Here is a 15,191-nt window from a genome sequence, read left to right on the forward strand (position 1 = left end):
TTAACTATGTTTCCAATGATATGGAACCAAATATTTGTTTTATGGTATAAAGAATGATTTAAGTGCATCCCTTTTGGAGCTACCTGTGGTCAAAAAAGCACTTTTTCTAAATGACACGAGTAACTTTGCTAAATATGACATATATTACCATACATTCACCAAAAATAACGTTATCACCAAATTTTTTTTTTGCATGGTAAATAGAGCTATCACAGGGCTACAATAAACAACCAAGTTTATTAAGTCAAGCCTTTTGATATTGAAGATAAGTGTTAAATGTGATTTTTAGCTTGCATACCCTGATTGTAAAACAACCCACATGTTAAACCCCTTGACTGAAAAAAACAAACACACACACACTCTCTCTCTCTCACGGTTACACATTTTGTATGTTCCTTTTGTGTGTGAGGGTTATATGAAATAAAGTAGAACTTGTTAAGCCCAGTTCTAACTTTAAAGGTAGACTGCCTTTCAGATTTTTCGACTGTAGGTCATTAAAAAAAAAAAATTTAAATCCCTGACACCCAATTATTTTTGTTGAGTGGACAGAAAGCTACTGAATTCAAATCACAGACTTCAATTTTATTTTATGTAATTATTCTTCTTTTGGCTGCTCCCGATTAGGGGTCGCCCCAGCGGATCTTTCGTCTCCATTGCTCCCTGTCTTCAGCATCCTTCTCTACCACTTTCATGTCCTCTCTCACCACATCCATGTAGCTCCTCTTTGGCCTTCCTCGTTTTCGTTTGCCTGGCAGCTCCATCCTCAACATTCTCCTTCCAACATGCTCTGCATCTCTTCTCAGGATGTGCCCGTACCATCTCAGTCTCATCTCTCTTAGCTTAATTCCCAAGCTCTCTACATGTGCTGTCCCTCTGATGTGCTCGTTCCTTATCCTGTCCAACCTCCCATCGCAAACCTTAACATCCTCAACTCCGCCACCTCCAACTTTGCCTCCTGTCTCTTCGTTAAGGGTACGGTCTCCAATCTGTACGTCACAGCTGGTCTCACTACTGTCTTATACATCTTACCTTTCACTTTTGCTGGGACTTTATCACAAATGACTCCCGAAATCCTTCTCCACCCTGCCTGCACTCTCTTTCTCACCTCACTATCACAGCCCCCATTTTCCTGCACAGTTGACCCCAGGTACTCGAATTCACCAACTTTCTTTATGTCTACTCCTCACATCTTCACTACACTCATCCCCATTCTCACTGATGCACATGTATTCTGTTTTGCTCCTGCTCACCTACATTCCTCTTCGTTCCAATGCATACCTCCATCTCTCCAAACCCGACTTTCTACTTTCACCACATATCACAATATCATCTGCAAACATCATGTTCCATGGTGACTCTTGCCTCACTTCGTCCGTCAAGCTATCCATCACTATGGCAAACAAGAAAGGACTCCAAGCAGATCCTTGGAGTCCCACCTTCACCTTGAACCATTCAGTCGTTCCAACTGCACACCTCACTGCTGTTTCACTGTTCTCATACATGTCTTGCACCACTCTAATATACTTCTCATTCACTCCACTCTTTCTCATACAATACCATAACTCCTCTCTTGGCACTCTATCGTATGCCTTCTCCAGGTCTACAAACACACAATGTAGCTTTCTCTGGCCTTCTCTGTACTTCTCCATTAACATTCTTAAAGCAAAAGTTGCATCCGAAGTGCTCTTCCTTGGCATAAACCCGTACTGCTGTTCACAGATTGCTACCTCTCTTCTCAATCTTTTTTTTTTGTAATAGAACAATGTGGCAGCGAGGGCGTGGTCAAGCGCCGGTCTGTGACAGGAGGGCGGAGTCAGGGAAGGTAAGTGGCAGAATCACTACACCTGACGGCAATTAACCTGTGTTTGTGTGTCTTCCCAGTGACCGCGCCCTGTTTAAGGAGGGAGAGCGAGAGCAGAGGAGCTCTCCCCGGAACCAGACGCCGAGTGTGTGTGGGTGTCTGTAAACGTTAAAACATAGTTGTTAGACTGAAAAGTGTGACAATAAAAGTGTGTCAACCTGATCTCTGTCCTGCCGTCCTCTGTGCTCCACTCATTCATAGCGAACTGCTACAAACAATTAATTAATTTAGGGCCATGTGGCCCTAAGTTCTCCACTATTTTTTCCTGCTTTAACATGACACAATTCAAGATACTACATCATGCATCACATGGTGGGCTTTCCCTGTTTACGCAAGGCATTATGGGATACAAATTTGAAACAGGAGAGCAAAATGGAAGACGCGAGTGTGTGAATGAAGCGTGAAAGACCGACTACAGTAACAGAAAGCGAGAAAAAAAAATGATGTCATATTGCGAAGGAAAGGAAACGCAGGACCAAGCTAATAAATATCGGCGGTCAGCAAGCACCTTGTTGTGATCAGCTGTTCATTTAGGGACAGAATGATGGAACTGTCAGTGCACGGTCAAAGGTAAACCTGGAGATGGCAGTAATGCAACACTGTGGATGCTAGCTGCCGTAAAACCCAAAAGAAGGTGGTAAACCTGCGCATGCGCACACGGACTTCCTCTGTCTGCTTGACTGTACGAAGTGAGCGATTTCATGTACATTATTTGCTCGGGAATCCCTTCAAATTACATAACTTCCCAGCCACAGAATGGCCTGATATTTTGTGAGCTATTGCAGAAATAAACATATTACAATGACCAAATTTCACCGATTTTATGAAATCGAAAGGCCATCTAGCTTGAATAAAATTTTATTCTAGTTCTTAAAACTAATTTCTGACATATACAGTGGGGCAAAAAAGTATTTAGTCAGTCACCAATTGTGCAAGTTCTCCCACTTAAAAAGATAAGAGAGGCCTGTAATTTTCATCATAGGTATACCTCAACTATGAGAGACCGAATGAGAAAAAAAAATCCAGAAAATCACATTGTCTGATTTTTAAAGAATTTATTTGCAAATTATGGTGGAAAATAAGTATTTGGTCAATAACAAAAGTTCATCTCAATACTTTGTTATATACCCTTTGTTGGCAATGACAGAGGTCAAACGTTTTCTGTAAGTCTTCACAAGGTTTTCACACACTGTTGCTGGTATTTTGGCCCATTCCTCCATGCAGATCTCCTCTAGAGCAGTGATGTTTTGGGGCTGTCGCTGGGCAACACGGACTTTCAACTCCCTCCAAAGATTTTCTATGGGGTTGAGATCTGGAGACTGGCTAGGCCACTCCAGGACCTTGAAATGCTTCTTACGAAGCTACTCCTTTGTTGCCCGGGCGGTGTGTTTGGGATCATTGTCATGCTGAAAGACCCAGCCACGTTTCATCTTCAATGCCCTTGCTGATGAAAGGAGGTTTTCACTCAAAATCTCATGATACATGGCCCCATTCATTCTTTCCTTTACACGGATCAGTCGTCCTGGTCCCTTTGCAGAAAAACAGCCCCAAAGCATGATGTTTCCACCCCCATGCTTCACAGTAGGTATGGTGTTCTTTGGATGCAACTCAGCATTCTTTCTCCTCCAAACACGACAAGTTGAGTTTTTACCAAAAAGTTCTATTTTGGTTTCATCTGACCATATGACATTCTCCCACTCCTCTTCTGGATCATCCAAATGCTCTCTAGCAAACTTCAGACGGGCCTGGACATACTGGCTTAAGCAGGGGGACACGTCTGGCACTGCAGGATTTGAGTCCCTGGCGGCGTAGTGTGTTACTGATGGTAGCCTTTGTTACTTTGGTCCCAGCTCTCTGCAAGTCATTCACTAGGTCCCCCCGTGTGGTTCTGGGATTTTTGCTCACCGTTCTTGTGATCATTTTGACCCCACGGGGTGAGATCTTGCGTGGAGCCCCAGATCGAGGGAGATTATCAGTGGTTTTGTATGTCTTCCATTTTCTAATAATTGCTCCCACAGTTGATTTCTTCACACCAAGCTGCTTACCTATTGCAGATTCAGTCTTCCCAGCCTGGTGCAGGTCTACAATTTTGTTTCTGGTGTCCTTTGACAGCTCTTTGGTCTTGGCCATAGTGGAGTTTGGAGTGTGACTGTTTGAGGTTGTGGACAGGTGTCTTTTATACTGATAACGAGTTCAAACAGGTGCCATTAATACAGGTAACGAGTGGGGGACAGAGGAGCCTCTTAAAGAAGTTGTTACAGGTCTGTGAGAGCCAGAAATCTTGCTTGTTTGTAGGCGACCAAATACTCATTTTACCGAGGAATTTACCAATTAATTCATTAAAAATCCTACAATGTGATTTCCTGGATTCTTTCCCCCCATCCTGTCTCTCATAGTTGAAGTGTACCTATGATGAAAATTACAGGCCTCTCTCATCTTTTTAAGTGGGAGAACTTGCACAATTGGTGGCTGACTAAATACTTTTTTGCCCCACTGTACCTTATCCTGACAAGGAAAACAATTCAGAATTGATATCAGTATCTTCAATATTTTAAGTCTCCTCTAAATAAATAAATTATAATTCAGGATCAATGTGCCCTAAATAATTTACATCTTAAGTCTTATCTAAATAAATGTATCACAGTTCAGGGTCAAAATCAGTTTGTTTTATTTTTTTTAACCCTAATATTAAAACAAGAGTCTATGGGAGTTCTTCATATAACCAATTATAAATACACTCACTGGCCACTTTATTAAGAATACCCATCCACCTGTTTTATACTGTTATCTAATCAGCCCATCCCTTGACAGCAGCACAATGCATAAAATCATGCAGATACAAATCAAGAGATTCAATTAATGTTAACTTCAAACATCAGAACGAGAAAAATTGTGATCTCTGTGACAGATAGACTGGTTTGAATATTTCAGAAACTGATGATCTCCTAGGGTTTTCACACGCAACAGTCTCTAGAGTTTACAAAAGAATGGTGCGAAAAACAAAAAACATTGAACGAGCGACAGTTCTGTAGGTGGAAACGTCTTGTTGATAAGAGAGGTCAGAGGAAAATGGCCAGATTGGTTCAAGCTGCCAGGAAAGATATCGCAACTCTTTACAACCGTGGTGAGCAGAAAAGCATCTCAGCATGCAATAGCAGAACACCACATTGGGTTCCAGTCCTGCAGCCAAGAACAAGAATCTTAGAATCAAGAACAGGTTCCTATCAAAGTGGCCGGTGAGTATATATACAGTACCTGTTCGCCGATATACGAAACATGTTCTGGCCAAGTAAACTACACCTCAGCAGGACACAGCAGTGGCGAGCGGTCACTGGTTGTCCCAGGCGATCGCTGAGAAAAGGAACTGCCTGTACAAGCTACTCACTTCCACGGGTAATTCTTCTCAACAAAACGTCTCCAACATCAAAAAAAATGATGACCGCTCTGAAGCCTCTCTAGCAGTCTATCAGAGTGAAAGCTCACTCCAGAGTTATCCAGCTAGCAAACCTGATATACTGGCTAACTAGCCTTAAGTTCAACATACACTGTGTCCTGAATGACACTGTCACAAATAACTTCTCTTTCCTGAACTGAATCAGACTGACTGACCACCATTACAGCGTGGCTTCACAACATGACTATGCTACAGTTTTGTTAACTTTTCCGTCCTGCTGAACTGATTTTTTGTTTATGTTGCCTGTCCCCCCCACCACTGATGTCAGCCGTCCCACATAAAAAGTGTTGTGGCATTCTCTCCTGTTACACATGAATGGTTGGCTCCATGCCCTTCTGTTCTATAGAAATGAAGCCCAAATTCCTCTGCCTTGTTGTCAAACATACTGTTTGGAGCCAGAATTCACACAATAGAGACTAGAGTCGAAGTCAGGTTAGGCATGTGGTAGGCCTGTCCCCTTCTCCCAATACCAAGGTCTAGCGCATTGCCCAGGCTGTCAATCATTTCATTCCCAAGTGTTTTCATGGTTTATAACAATATACCGTAGTAGAAATCACGTTTTAAAAACTAATTTTTGGAGAGAAATTAAAATATAAAAAGTGCAGATATCAGCATAGGGAAAACTGCTAAAATTAGACACTGTAAATGGAAAGACAGTTTAGACTGTAAATAAAAAGAGAAAATAAAAAGTGACACGTGGATGGGACAGTGCTATAGAGGATGTGCAGTCACGTGACCCGTCTGTGTTTACTCCGCCATATTGGACGGCTTCAGGATTGTTTACCTTGCGCGAGCGTAATGGATCCAGGGAGTAATCCCCAAGAAAATTCGGAAAATACCCCATCTACATCGCGCGATTACTTGTCTAAGTTTGTTCAGCATCTTGAAGGTGACGTGAGGCAGCGTTACGTGGAAAAGTGTTCCAGGTTGGGGATTGCAGATCCGTACAACTTGCCGCAATCCTTGTTCAGGGAAATTCGGAGCTGCGGTGCCGGCGATTTGCCCGATCTGGCCTACCACGACATTTACAATTTTCTTGTTAATCGTGAATCGTGTTACGCTGGCAAAGCCCTCAAAGCTTACAAGAGCCTGGAAGCTTATAAATATTTTGTTGCGGGATGGGTATCCCAACTATACCTCTGGAAGGTTCCGAAGAAGAATGTCTACTTGATAACCTTACGGGTAAGTGGCATTAAGACGTTTATCATAAAGAGACTATGCAGGACGTTTTATCGTAAGAATGTTCGAAATCTAAACTCAGTTCCAGATAATGACAGGGTTGTAAAATTATATGTTTTTGTCTGAAAAAAAAAAATCACAAAATCACCGCTATCTTTATCTGTGCAGAATTATTATTCAATATCAGATATAAAATGTATAGGGGTCACAGATATGTCCAGCTTCTATATTCAAACAAATTAAAAAAATGTTTTCTTGGACCTCTATGTGCCTAAAATAACATACATATTCTTTTTCAGTACTTTACACAATCTGATAGGAAGAACTTTATAAACAAGTTATGCATTTGTATACATAGTTTATTAAGAACATTAATATTACACGTCCATGTGAAAACCAGTTATATTTTTTTGATATAAGATGCTTCCTACAACCAAATGCTGAACAAGATATAACCATTCTCAAAAGATCTACTCCTACACACTTGATAATTAGAACGGGTTCGTCTGAGTTCTATGCGCGGCCATGCCGTCCAAGATGGCAGATAAACAAATATCAAGTGGCCTCGTGACGTCACGTGTATGCTCTCTATACATTATACTGCAACCCACCAGCAGGGGCGCTACTAGACCTGAGGCTGCTTCACATTTTATAGACATTACACCATCCATGTATTTTATGGTCATTGGTTCAACCTCCCCCCCCATCCATCACTCACTTTCAGCAACCTGGTGGATCTGGAGTCTATCCTAGGAACACTGAACATGAGGCAGAAATGCCAGTCCAACACAAGGCACCATCATGCACATAAATACACATTCATTCACACCCGAGGGACAATTTTGTACAGCCAATCCACCTACCGGCATGGTTTGCAGAAACCAGAGAAATCTAAACATGCAGAACTCCACAGACACCAAATCCAGCTCAGGACTGAACTGAGATGCTGAAGCTGTGAGACGGCTGCACACTGCACCACCATGACGCCTGCTTTGGTTTTTTAATTAGCGCTCGCAGCAGTAGTGCAAATTATTACTCTCACTCAGGATCCTTGTTCTCCTTCTCTGTTTCTTCATCATCATCTATTACTGTTCTCCTTACATTTTTTAGGATGCTATTTCTCCCTCAATCATCACCAAATTTCACATGAAGAATACCTCTGGGCTGAATTACGTTGCTATGACTTTTGGTGCTGATCTGGATCACTGAACCGTTATGATCCATGAAAAACTGGCTTTTTTCAATCACTTATAACCGTCAGTTTTCATGATTTTTTTCGATCAGTTAGTCTTTATTTTGCTCAGGGTGGCAGGGCGCAACTTTTCCTCACTAAGCGTCATTCTCCATCTCTTACCATTCCGGATCTACAGGGTACAGTGTCCAGACTTCCCAGTTTTTTTAAACAGCTAGCGCAAATTACTCTGACTTTAATCACAGTATCTATCTACAGTGGCATGCAAAAGTTTGGGCACCCTTAGTGAAAATGACTGTTACTGTGAATAGTTAAGTGAGCAGAAGATGAACTGATCACCAAAAGGCAAAGACGCCATTTTTTTTCAGCGTTTTCTGCAAGATGTGTGTATTATTTTTGTTTTGTACAATTGGAGAGTGGAAAAAAAGAAAAGGAACACCATGCAAAAGTTTGGGCACCCCAATACATTTGAGTTCTCAGATAACTTTTACCGAGGTTCCAGACCTTAATTAGCTTATTGAGCTGTGGCTTGTTCAAATTCTTTGTTAGGAAAGGTCAGATGATGCAGATTTCAAAGTCATATAAATTCACTGACTCCTCAAACTTGTCCCTAAAATCAACAGCCATGGGCTCCTCTAAGCAACTCCCTCGCATTCTGAATAATAAAATAATTGATGCTCACAAAGCAGGAGAAGGCTAAAGAACGTAGCAAAGTGTTTTCAGGTAGCTGTTTCCTCAGATTGTAATGTTATTAAGAAATGGCAGTTAACAGAAACAGTGGAGATCAAGGTGAGGTCTGGAAGATGAAGAAAATTTTCTGAAAGAACTGCTCGTTGGATTGCTAGAAAGGCAAATAAAAAACCCTGTTTGACTGCAAAAGACCTTCAGAAAGATTTAGCAGACCCTGGAGTGGTGGTGCACTGTTCTACACAACAACGACACCTGAACAAATACCGTATGACCTTCATGGAAGAGTCATCAGAAGAAAACCTTTCCTGCGTCCTCGCCACAAAATTCAGCGTCTGAAGCTTGCAAATGAACATCTAAATAAGCCTGATGCATTTTGGAAACAAGCCCTGTGGACTGATGAAATCAAAATAGAACTTTTTGGCCACAATGTGCAAAGGTATGTTTGGAGAAAAAAGGGTGCCAAATTCCAGGAAAAGAACACCTCTCCAACTCTGAAGCATGGGTGTGGATCGATCATGCTTTGGGGTTGCGTTGTAGCCAGTGTCACAGGGCACATTTCATTGGTCAAGGGAAGCATGGATTCAAATAAATACCAGCAAACTCTGGAAGCAAACATCACACCATCTGTAAAAAAGTTGGTTAAAAAGAGGATGGGTCCTACAATAAGACGATGATCCAAAGCACACCTCAAAATCTACAATGGAATACCTCAAGAAGCACAAGCTGAAGGTTTTGCCCTGGCCCTCACAGTCCCCTGACCTAAACATCATTGAAAATCTGTGGATAGATCTCAAAACAGCAGTGCATGCAAGACAGCCCAAGAAACTTGTAGAACTGGAAGCCTTTTGCAAGGACGAATGTGTGAAAATCCCCCAGGTAAGAACTGAAAGATTATTAGCCGGCTACAAAAAAAGTGTTTACAAGCTGTGATACTTGCCAAAGGGGGCATTACTCGGTACTCACCATGCAGGGTGCCCAAACTTTTGCTTCGGGCCCTTTTCCTTTTTTGTCATTTTGAAAATGTAAAAGATGAAAATAAAAAAATTGTTTTTGCTTAAAATATAAAGGGAATGAGTCATCTTTAACTTTATGCCTTTTGGAGATCATTTCATCTTCAACTTGCTTCACTGTTCACAGTAACAGCAATTTTAACCAGGGGTGCCCAAACTTTTGCATACCACTGTAGTTTCCTTTTTTAAAATATTCACATACCTTCTAACAGCATCTTTGGTAATGCAGAAGAGTGCCACTGATGAAACAATCTTGAACTGAAAAATGTATTTTATTTTCACACACTTGCACAAATAAAGCCCACCCATAGTGGCTAGGGAAGGGGGGGGGAATAAAATAAAAGGTTGAGTTACAACACTAATTGTTGCTGATCTCCTTATTCTTCATCAGTCAGTCACTGAGATAAAGTGTTCATCAAATCAACCTTCTGCTCTAGTTCAGCATCCAGGGCCACCTAGTACATACACAAAACACAAAAGGCTTATACACAATAACACGATTTGGATTCTTATGGCAACAATTTGATATTTGACAATACAGTTTAATCTGATATGATAAAATACTTATTTTGGTTCATAAGGCTTTTTTTGATAATCGATTTAGAATCAGTTATCATGGATAAATCATCAATTCATGGTTGTTGCCTTGATTTATATATTTCAATGCATCAATCCAAACTAACCAATCATTACGTCACGAGTAACAAAATGTACATGGCCAAACATACCAGCTCTCTTTTCACCTCTTCGATTGCAACCCGAGCCAGAGCAGGACTCTGTAAGGAATGGTGTGGATGATTTAAAGGGAAAAACAGTTAAATTGGTAAATTATGACTGTGTACATTGCACTGCAATTTACATGATGTTAATGTTGATGAAATTAAGATGCATTTTTAAAACATTTTATGCACAGAATTGCAGAATACATCATAAAATCATGCAGATCCAGGTCTCAAGCTTCAGTTTACGTTCACGTCAAACATCAGCACGGGAGAAACATGGCATGGTTTTTGGCGTCATACGGTCTAGTCAGAGTATTTCAAGATTCAGATTCATAATTTGTACTCTGAATAACCTCGTTTTAATTTGCCACAACTGTTTCATTCAGGTGGTGTAGTGGTTAGCACTGTCGCCTCACAGCAAGAAGGTTCTGGGTTCGAGCCCAGTGGCTGACAGGGGCCTTTCTGTGTGGAGTTTGCATGTTTTCCTAGTGTCTGCATGGGTTTCCTCCACAATCCAAGGCCATCCTTAAAAAAAAAAAAATCCGTTTCCTGTCCACCGGGTGAGCAAAACAATTTTCGGGAGGGAGGGATTTTTTTTTTTGTAATTCGTTCTTTTTATTTGCTACAGACACAGTTTTTAATTCTGTCCAGCCAACCTGCATTAGTTCCGTAAACGCATTTTTTTTGTTCAGTTCCGTTCTCATTTTGAATAGATCTATTACGTTCTCCTACAGATCTGTCAGGGTCATTAACAAAGTAGGTAATGAATTTCGCATAACAAAACTCGAAAGCTGTTTGTAACGTCTCGGATGGATCAAGATCAAACGAATTTCCCAGTAACGGTTTGTGATGGTCCGACACACGGACTTTTTGTAGTTCTAAATCGACCGTTAGGCCTAGTTCGGATGAAATTACACTATTAAAATGATCACTGAATGATTTGTTTTTCTGAATCTTTACTATTTTGTTGTTCGCTAGAATACCATTTTGCGATTTCACACTTAAGCAAATGTTTGAAAACTCCGGATCTCCTTCCTTCATGGTGGCTGCCATATTTTTGTGCCACACGGCGCATGCGCAGAGCTGATTCAATTCTATATTCTGCGCGGAATGCGTAAATGTCAAGTTCGATTTTAGATTTACGAACCCGAAAAAAATGTCGAAAAACCGGTGTTAAAAAATAAAATAAAATTTCAACCGCACAAATGGCACTCACCCGGCTGGTGGACCGGAAACAGAACATTTTTTAATAATGGCCCAAAGACAGGCAGGTTAGGCTAATTTGGAAGCTCTAAATTGACCGTGAGTGTAAATGATTGTCTCCATGTGTCAGCCCTGCGATGACCTGGTGACTTGTCCAGGATGTACCCCACCTCTCGCCTATAGTCAGCTGGGAAAGGCTCCAGCTTGCCCGCACCCCTGCAGAGGATAAGCGGTAACGGATAATGGATGGATGGATGGATGTTTCATTCAGCACACACGGATCCAAGCAAAACTCCACACATACAATAACCAGAGTTCAGGATCGAACTGGAGAACCTGGAGCTGTAAGGAAACAATACTACGTGCTGCACCGCCATACTGATACCATTTTGGACACTTTAAAACAGTGTCACTCTCGTGTTATTATAGTTGTGCATTTGTCTCAGAAGCCAGACCTTTAGCTTTGATAGAGTGTGGTATATTTTGTCATTCAACACAGCCAGGAACTGCCTACATTCATAGAAAAAGGCAATTTGATTGACATGGCAGATGACCAACCACAGACTGTTTTCTCCAGCCTTCACTGCCTCACATAAAATTCCTGAATAACGTCTCACGGACAGGATTCCGTTAACTATTTTAATCCAGTGTAGGACTGCCTCGATTAGTTGAACTATCAGAAATGTCAATTATGAAAAATTACACACACACACACGTTTATATTCAACAAGTAGTTTACTTCACCAATAACAAAAATGTAAGGGTGCATCAGTTGCCCCCTAAAAATGAAAAGTTCCTCCGATCATGATGCATTTTTGTTTTTATGTTCCTTTTGGTAAGAAAACACACTGGGTGAAATATTTTTGACAAAATTCAAAAGTTTAATGGTGCAGGGGCGATTTCTCAGAGACAACAAGGGAAGCCGAGCTTCCCCTAAAATTCTCTCCCCAAACTGCGGCATCTACGACGTTGAATTCTCATTAAAACAATAACTTGCATAACGTAATATATGCCCAAGATTGTATTTATGTTCATAACTATCCTGTAACTTATTTGAGTGATGTCTGACGAACTTGCAGTTCGCTACGAGAATCACCTTTGCTGCCAGGCTGTAACCTTTCTTATTTGAATGGGCTCTATGGACTGGCAGCAGTGTTGCCAGATTGGGCGGTTTTAAGTGCATTTTGGCGGGTTTTGAACATATTTTGGGTGGAAAACGTCAGCAGTATCTGGCAACACTGACTGGCAGCCGGGTATCCGTTGCAGTCTACGAGACGGCTCTGAACAGCCAATTTCGGCTAGTTGTTATTGGTTAAAATCAACAAAATCGTCACTTCCAGGGAAGCCGGGCTTCTCTGGGACTAAACGAGACAGTGGGAGGGACAAGAAGCCGGGCTGATAAAGGATTATTGGAGGTAGTGTTTGAAAGACATGAGGAGGGCGGTACTTCGGCGAGGAACACGGAAGTACGATCAGCCTAGCGGATGTCGAAAAAGTGTAGTCGTGTGCCAAAGTGCTGTCCGAATTTCTTTTCATATAAACGGTTCTTCTCATTTATGTCTCTCTACATTACTCTGTAAATAAATGTAAATATTACTCGTTGTGCTCTGTTAACTTTCATCCATTCTATCAGTTTGATCATTCGTGAATTCACTCGTTTATTTCATTTGTAGTTCAATCTGGTTGTAGGCTAGCTTGAGCCTTATTGGGATCTGCAGTGCTAGCTGCTAACAGAAATTGGTGAAGTCTCTGGAAAGCACAACCAGCTGGTATGACAGGGTCACAGACCATTTTCTGGAAAAGGAGCGGAGGGCAGAATGTGTGTATAAATAGTGTTCATGTTCATGAATGTGAAGTGTGTATATTGTTCAGTAATGTTAAGAGAATGGTGGGCTCTGTGTTATAGGTTATACCTGGGTATAATATTCAAGGTTCTGTGTGTTGCATAGCCTACCTGGTTATGAATTTCCAGACTGTGTTGCAGAAGATGTTCAAGGATGTGTTGCACAGCTGGGTGTTGTGTTAAAGACTCTGTGTTGCATATCAGGGTATGATGTTCAAGGCTCTTCGTTGAATAGCCAGTGATTTTTGGATGTTTGATATTTTTGATTAAGGATATGAGGCACTAGCCTGGCAAGCCAGACTATAACGTGAAATGTACAAGCAAAAATACTTTCTGCCACTAGGTAGGGTTGTCTAGTTCATTGTGCTAATGGGGCACACTTTTCTATGCTTTGATATCCGGCCTACAGGTTTTACGATGAATGCGTAAAATGGGCTTCCCCTGTTTTAAAAACCAGCAGCCACCACTGTAATGGTGGCACCAGGAGCTCAAAGTTATGGAAAAAGCTGCTATTTTATGACTTTTATGACAAAATTTCGATCACTTTTCATGAAACATTATGGCACCTTATAGAGTATACCAAATATCTTAGATACACATTTTTAGTACATATTCTAAATATATTATCAAGCACAGTTTGAGTTTTAGCTGTTCATTGAATCATTGTTCAACTACTTTTAAACAATGCAAATGTATTATGAATCACATTAATGCTTCTCAATCCCTTGCAAAGGTTCTTAACATGATCTCTGGGTCACAAGAAATCAATAAATGGAGTCCAACATTGTGATTCAAACCTTACGCGAAAACATAAAATAAGCATTTTTTGGCAAAAAATGAACCTCATGGTGCCACCATTAGACTTTTGAATATGGTCAAAAAATTTTTTACAGGATGTCTTTATTGGTGAAAAGGAACACCCAAACAAAAATGCAGCAGATTTTATGAAAGTGAGGGCAACTGATCCACCCTATTGTCCACATAGTATTTTAATCTGAGCGCCAGCATCTTTTTTCAATTGCTTCCAGTGGAGAGAGAGCGGAGTATGCCACTGTATGTGGCCGCCTAGAGAAAAAAAGTGTAGCACACAGTGTCTTTTCACAGCGCTCTGCCGTTTTTGTGCAGCTGTTTCAAGTTGAAAATCTCTGAACTTTTCAGAAAGGCACTGGTAGTGTCACTGCTGCTCCTTTTCAGGCAACCAATCATACAGTGGTTAAAGTGTTGACACGTTTCAAAATAAATGTCACAGAAACAAAACCAATGTAGGGCAGGTGGAACACACGGAACCAGAGGAGTGGAGTGGAGTTCGGAGTGTGGGCTGTGAGAGAGACGAAGACAAAGAGAGACGCATGTATCCAGGAGTCATGGTTAAAACCAAGTTATGATAAAGGGGTAAATGTGGCGATCGGGCAGGACAGGGAAGATGGAACAGGAGGGGTTCTGCGTCACCCTCGTGAAAGAGGGAATCCCTGACAGAGCTATAGATAATGACACTAAGCTAGAGTGCATGGTTATTGAACTGTGGGCAGAAAGGAAACGAACTGGGTGGTGATAAACTGCTATAATCCATGCAGAAAGCTAGATCTTCATACACTTGAAGGAATAGACAGTGTAGTGTGGGGCCTCTAATGCACACAATACTTTAGGCCATCCTTAAAAAAAAAAAAAAAATCCGTTTCCTGTCCACCGGGTGAGCAAAAAAATTTTCAGTAGGGAGGGAGGGATTTTTTTTTTTTATATATGGATGGATAAGAAATCGCAATGCTGTGTTTGCTTTTTCTTTCACTACTTTTTTATTACAAAAGCAGACACATTTAATAAAATATGACAGTTTAATCAACTGAAACTTGTACAAAAACTTTAAGTTAGCATTTTAAATGCTGACTGCAACATTTGCAAAACTTTTACAAAAGGTACTTAAAATGTCCAACACACGGACTTTTTGTAGTTCTAAATCGACCGTTAGGCCTCGTTCGGATGAAATTACACTATTAAAATGATCACTGAATGATTTGTTTTTCTGAATCTTTACTATTT

General features: G+C 41.0%; 1 protein-coding gene across 1 annotated transcript in view; it reads right to left on the reverse strand.

The window, feature by feature from the left end:
* Window positions 1-9,639: 9,639 nt before the first annotated feature.
* haus1 (HAUS augmin-like complex, subunit 1) overlaps window positions 9,640-15,191 on the reverse strand; it is a 44,202-nt gene continuing 38,650 nt past the window's right edge. The window contains exons 8-9 of the mRNA XM_060935681.1: window positions 10,115-10,162; window positions 9,640-9,841 (exon numbers count right to left, since the gene is read on the reverse strand). Of these exons, the coding sequence (XP_060791664.1) occupies window positions 9,782-9,841; window positions 10,115-10,162 (108 nt within the window). The 3' untranslated portion in view covers window positions 9,640-9,781. The remainder of the gene's footprint in view (window positions 9,842-10,114; window positions 10,163-15,191) is intronic.

Source organism: Neoarius graeffei, chromosome 12 (assembly GCF_027579695.1).
Source record: "Neoarius graeffei isolate fNeoGra1 chromosome 12, fNeoGra1.pri, whole genome shotgun sequence".
Classification (NCBI taxonomy): Eukaryota; Metazoa; Chordata; class Actinopteri; order Siluriformes; family Ariidae; genus Neoarius; species Neoarius graeffei.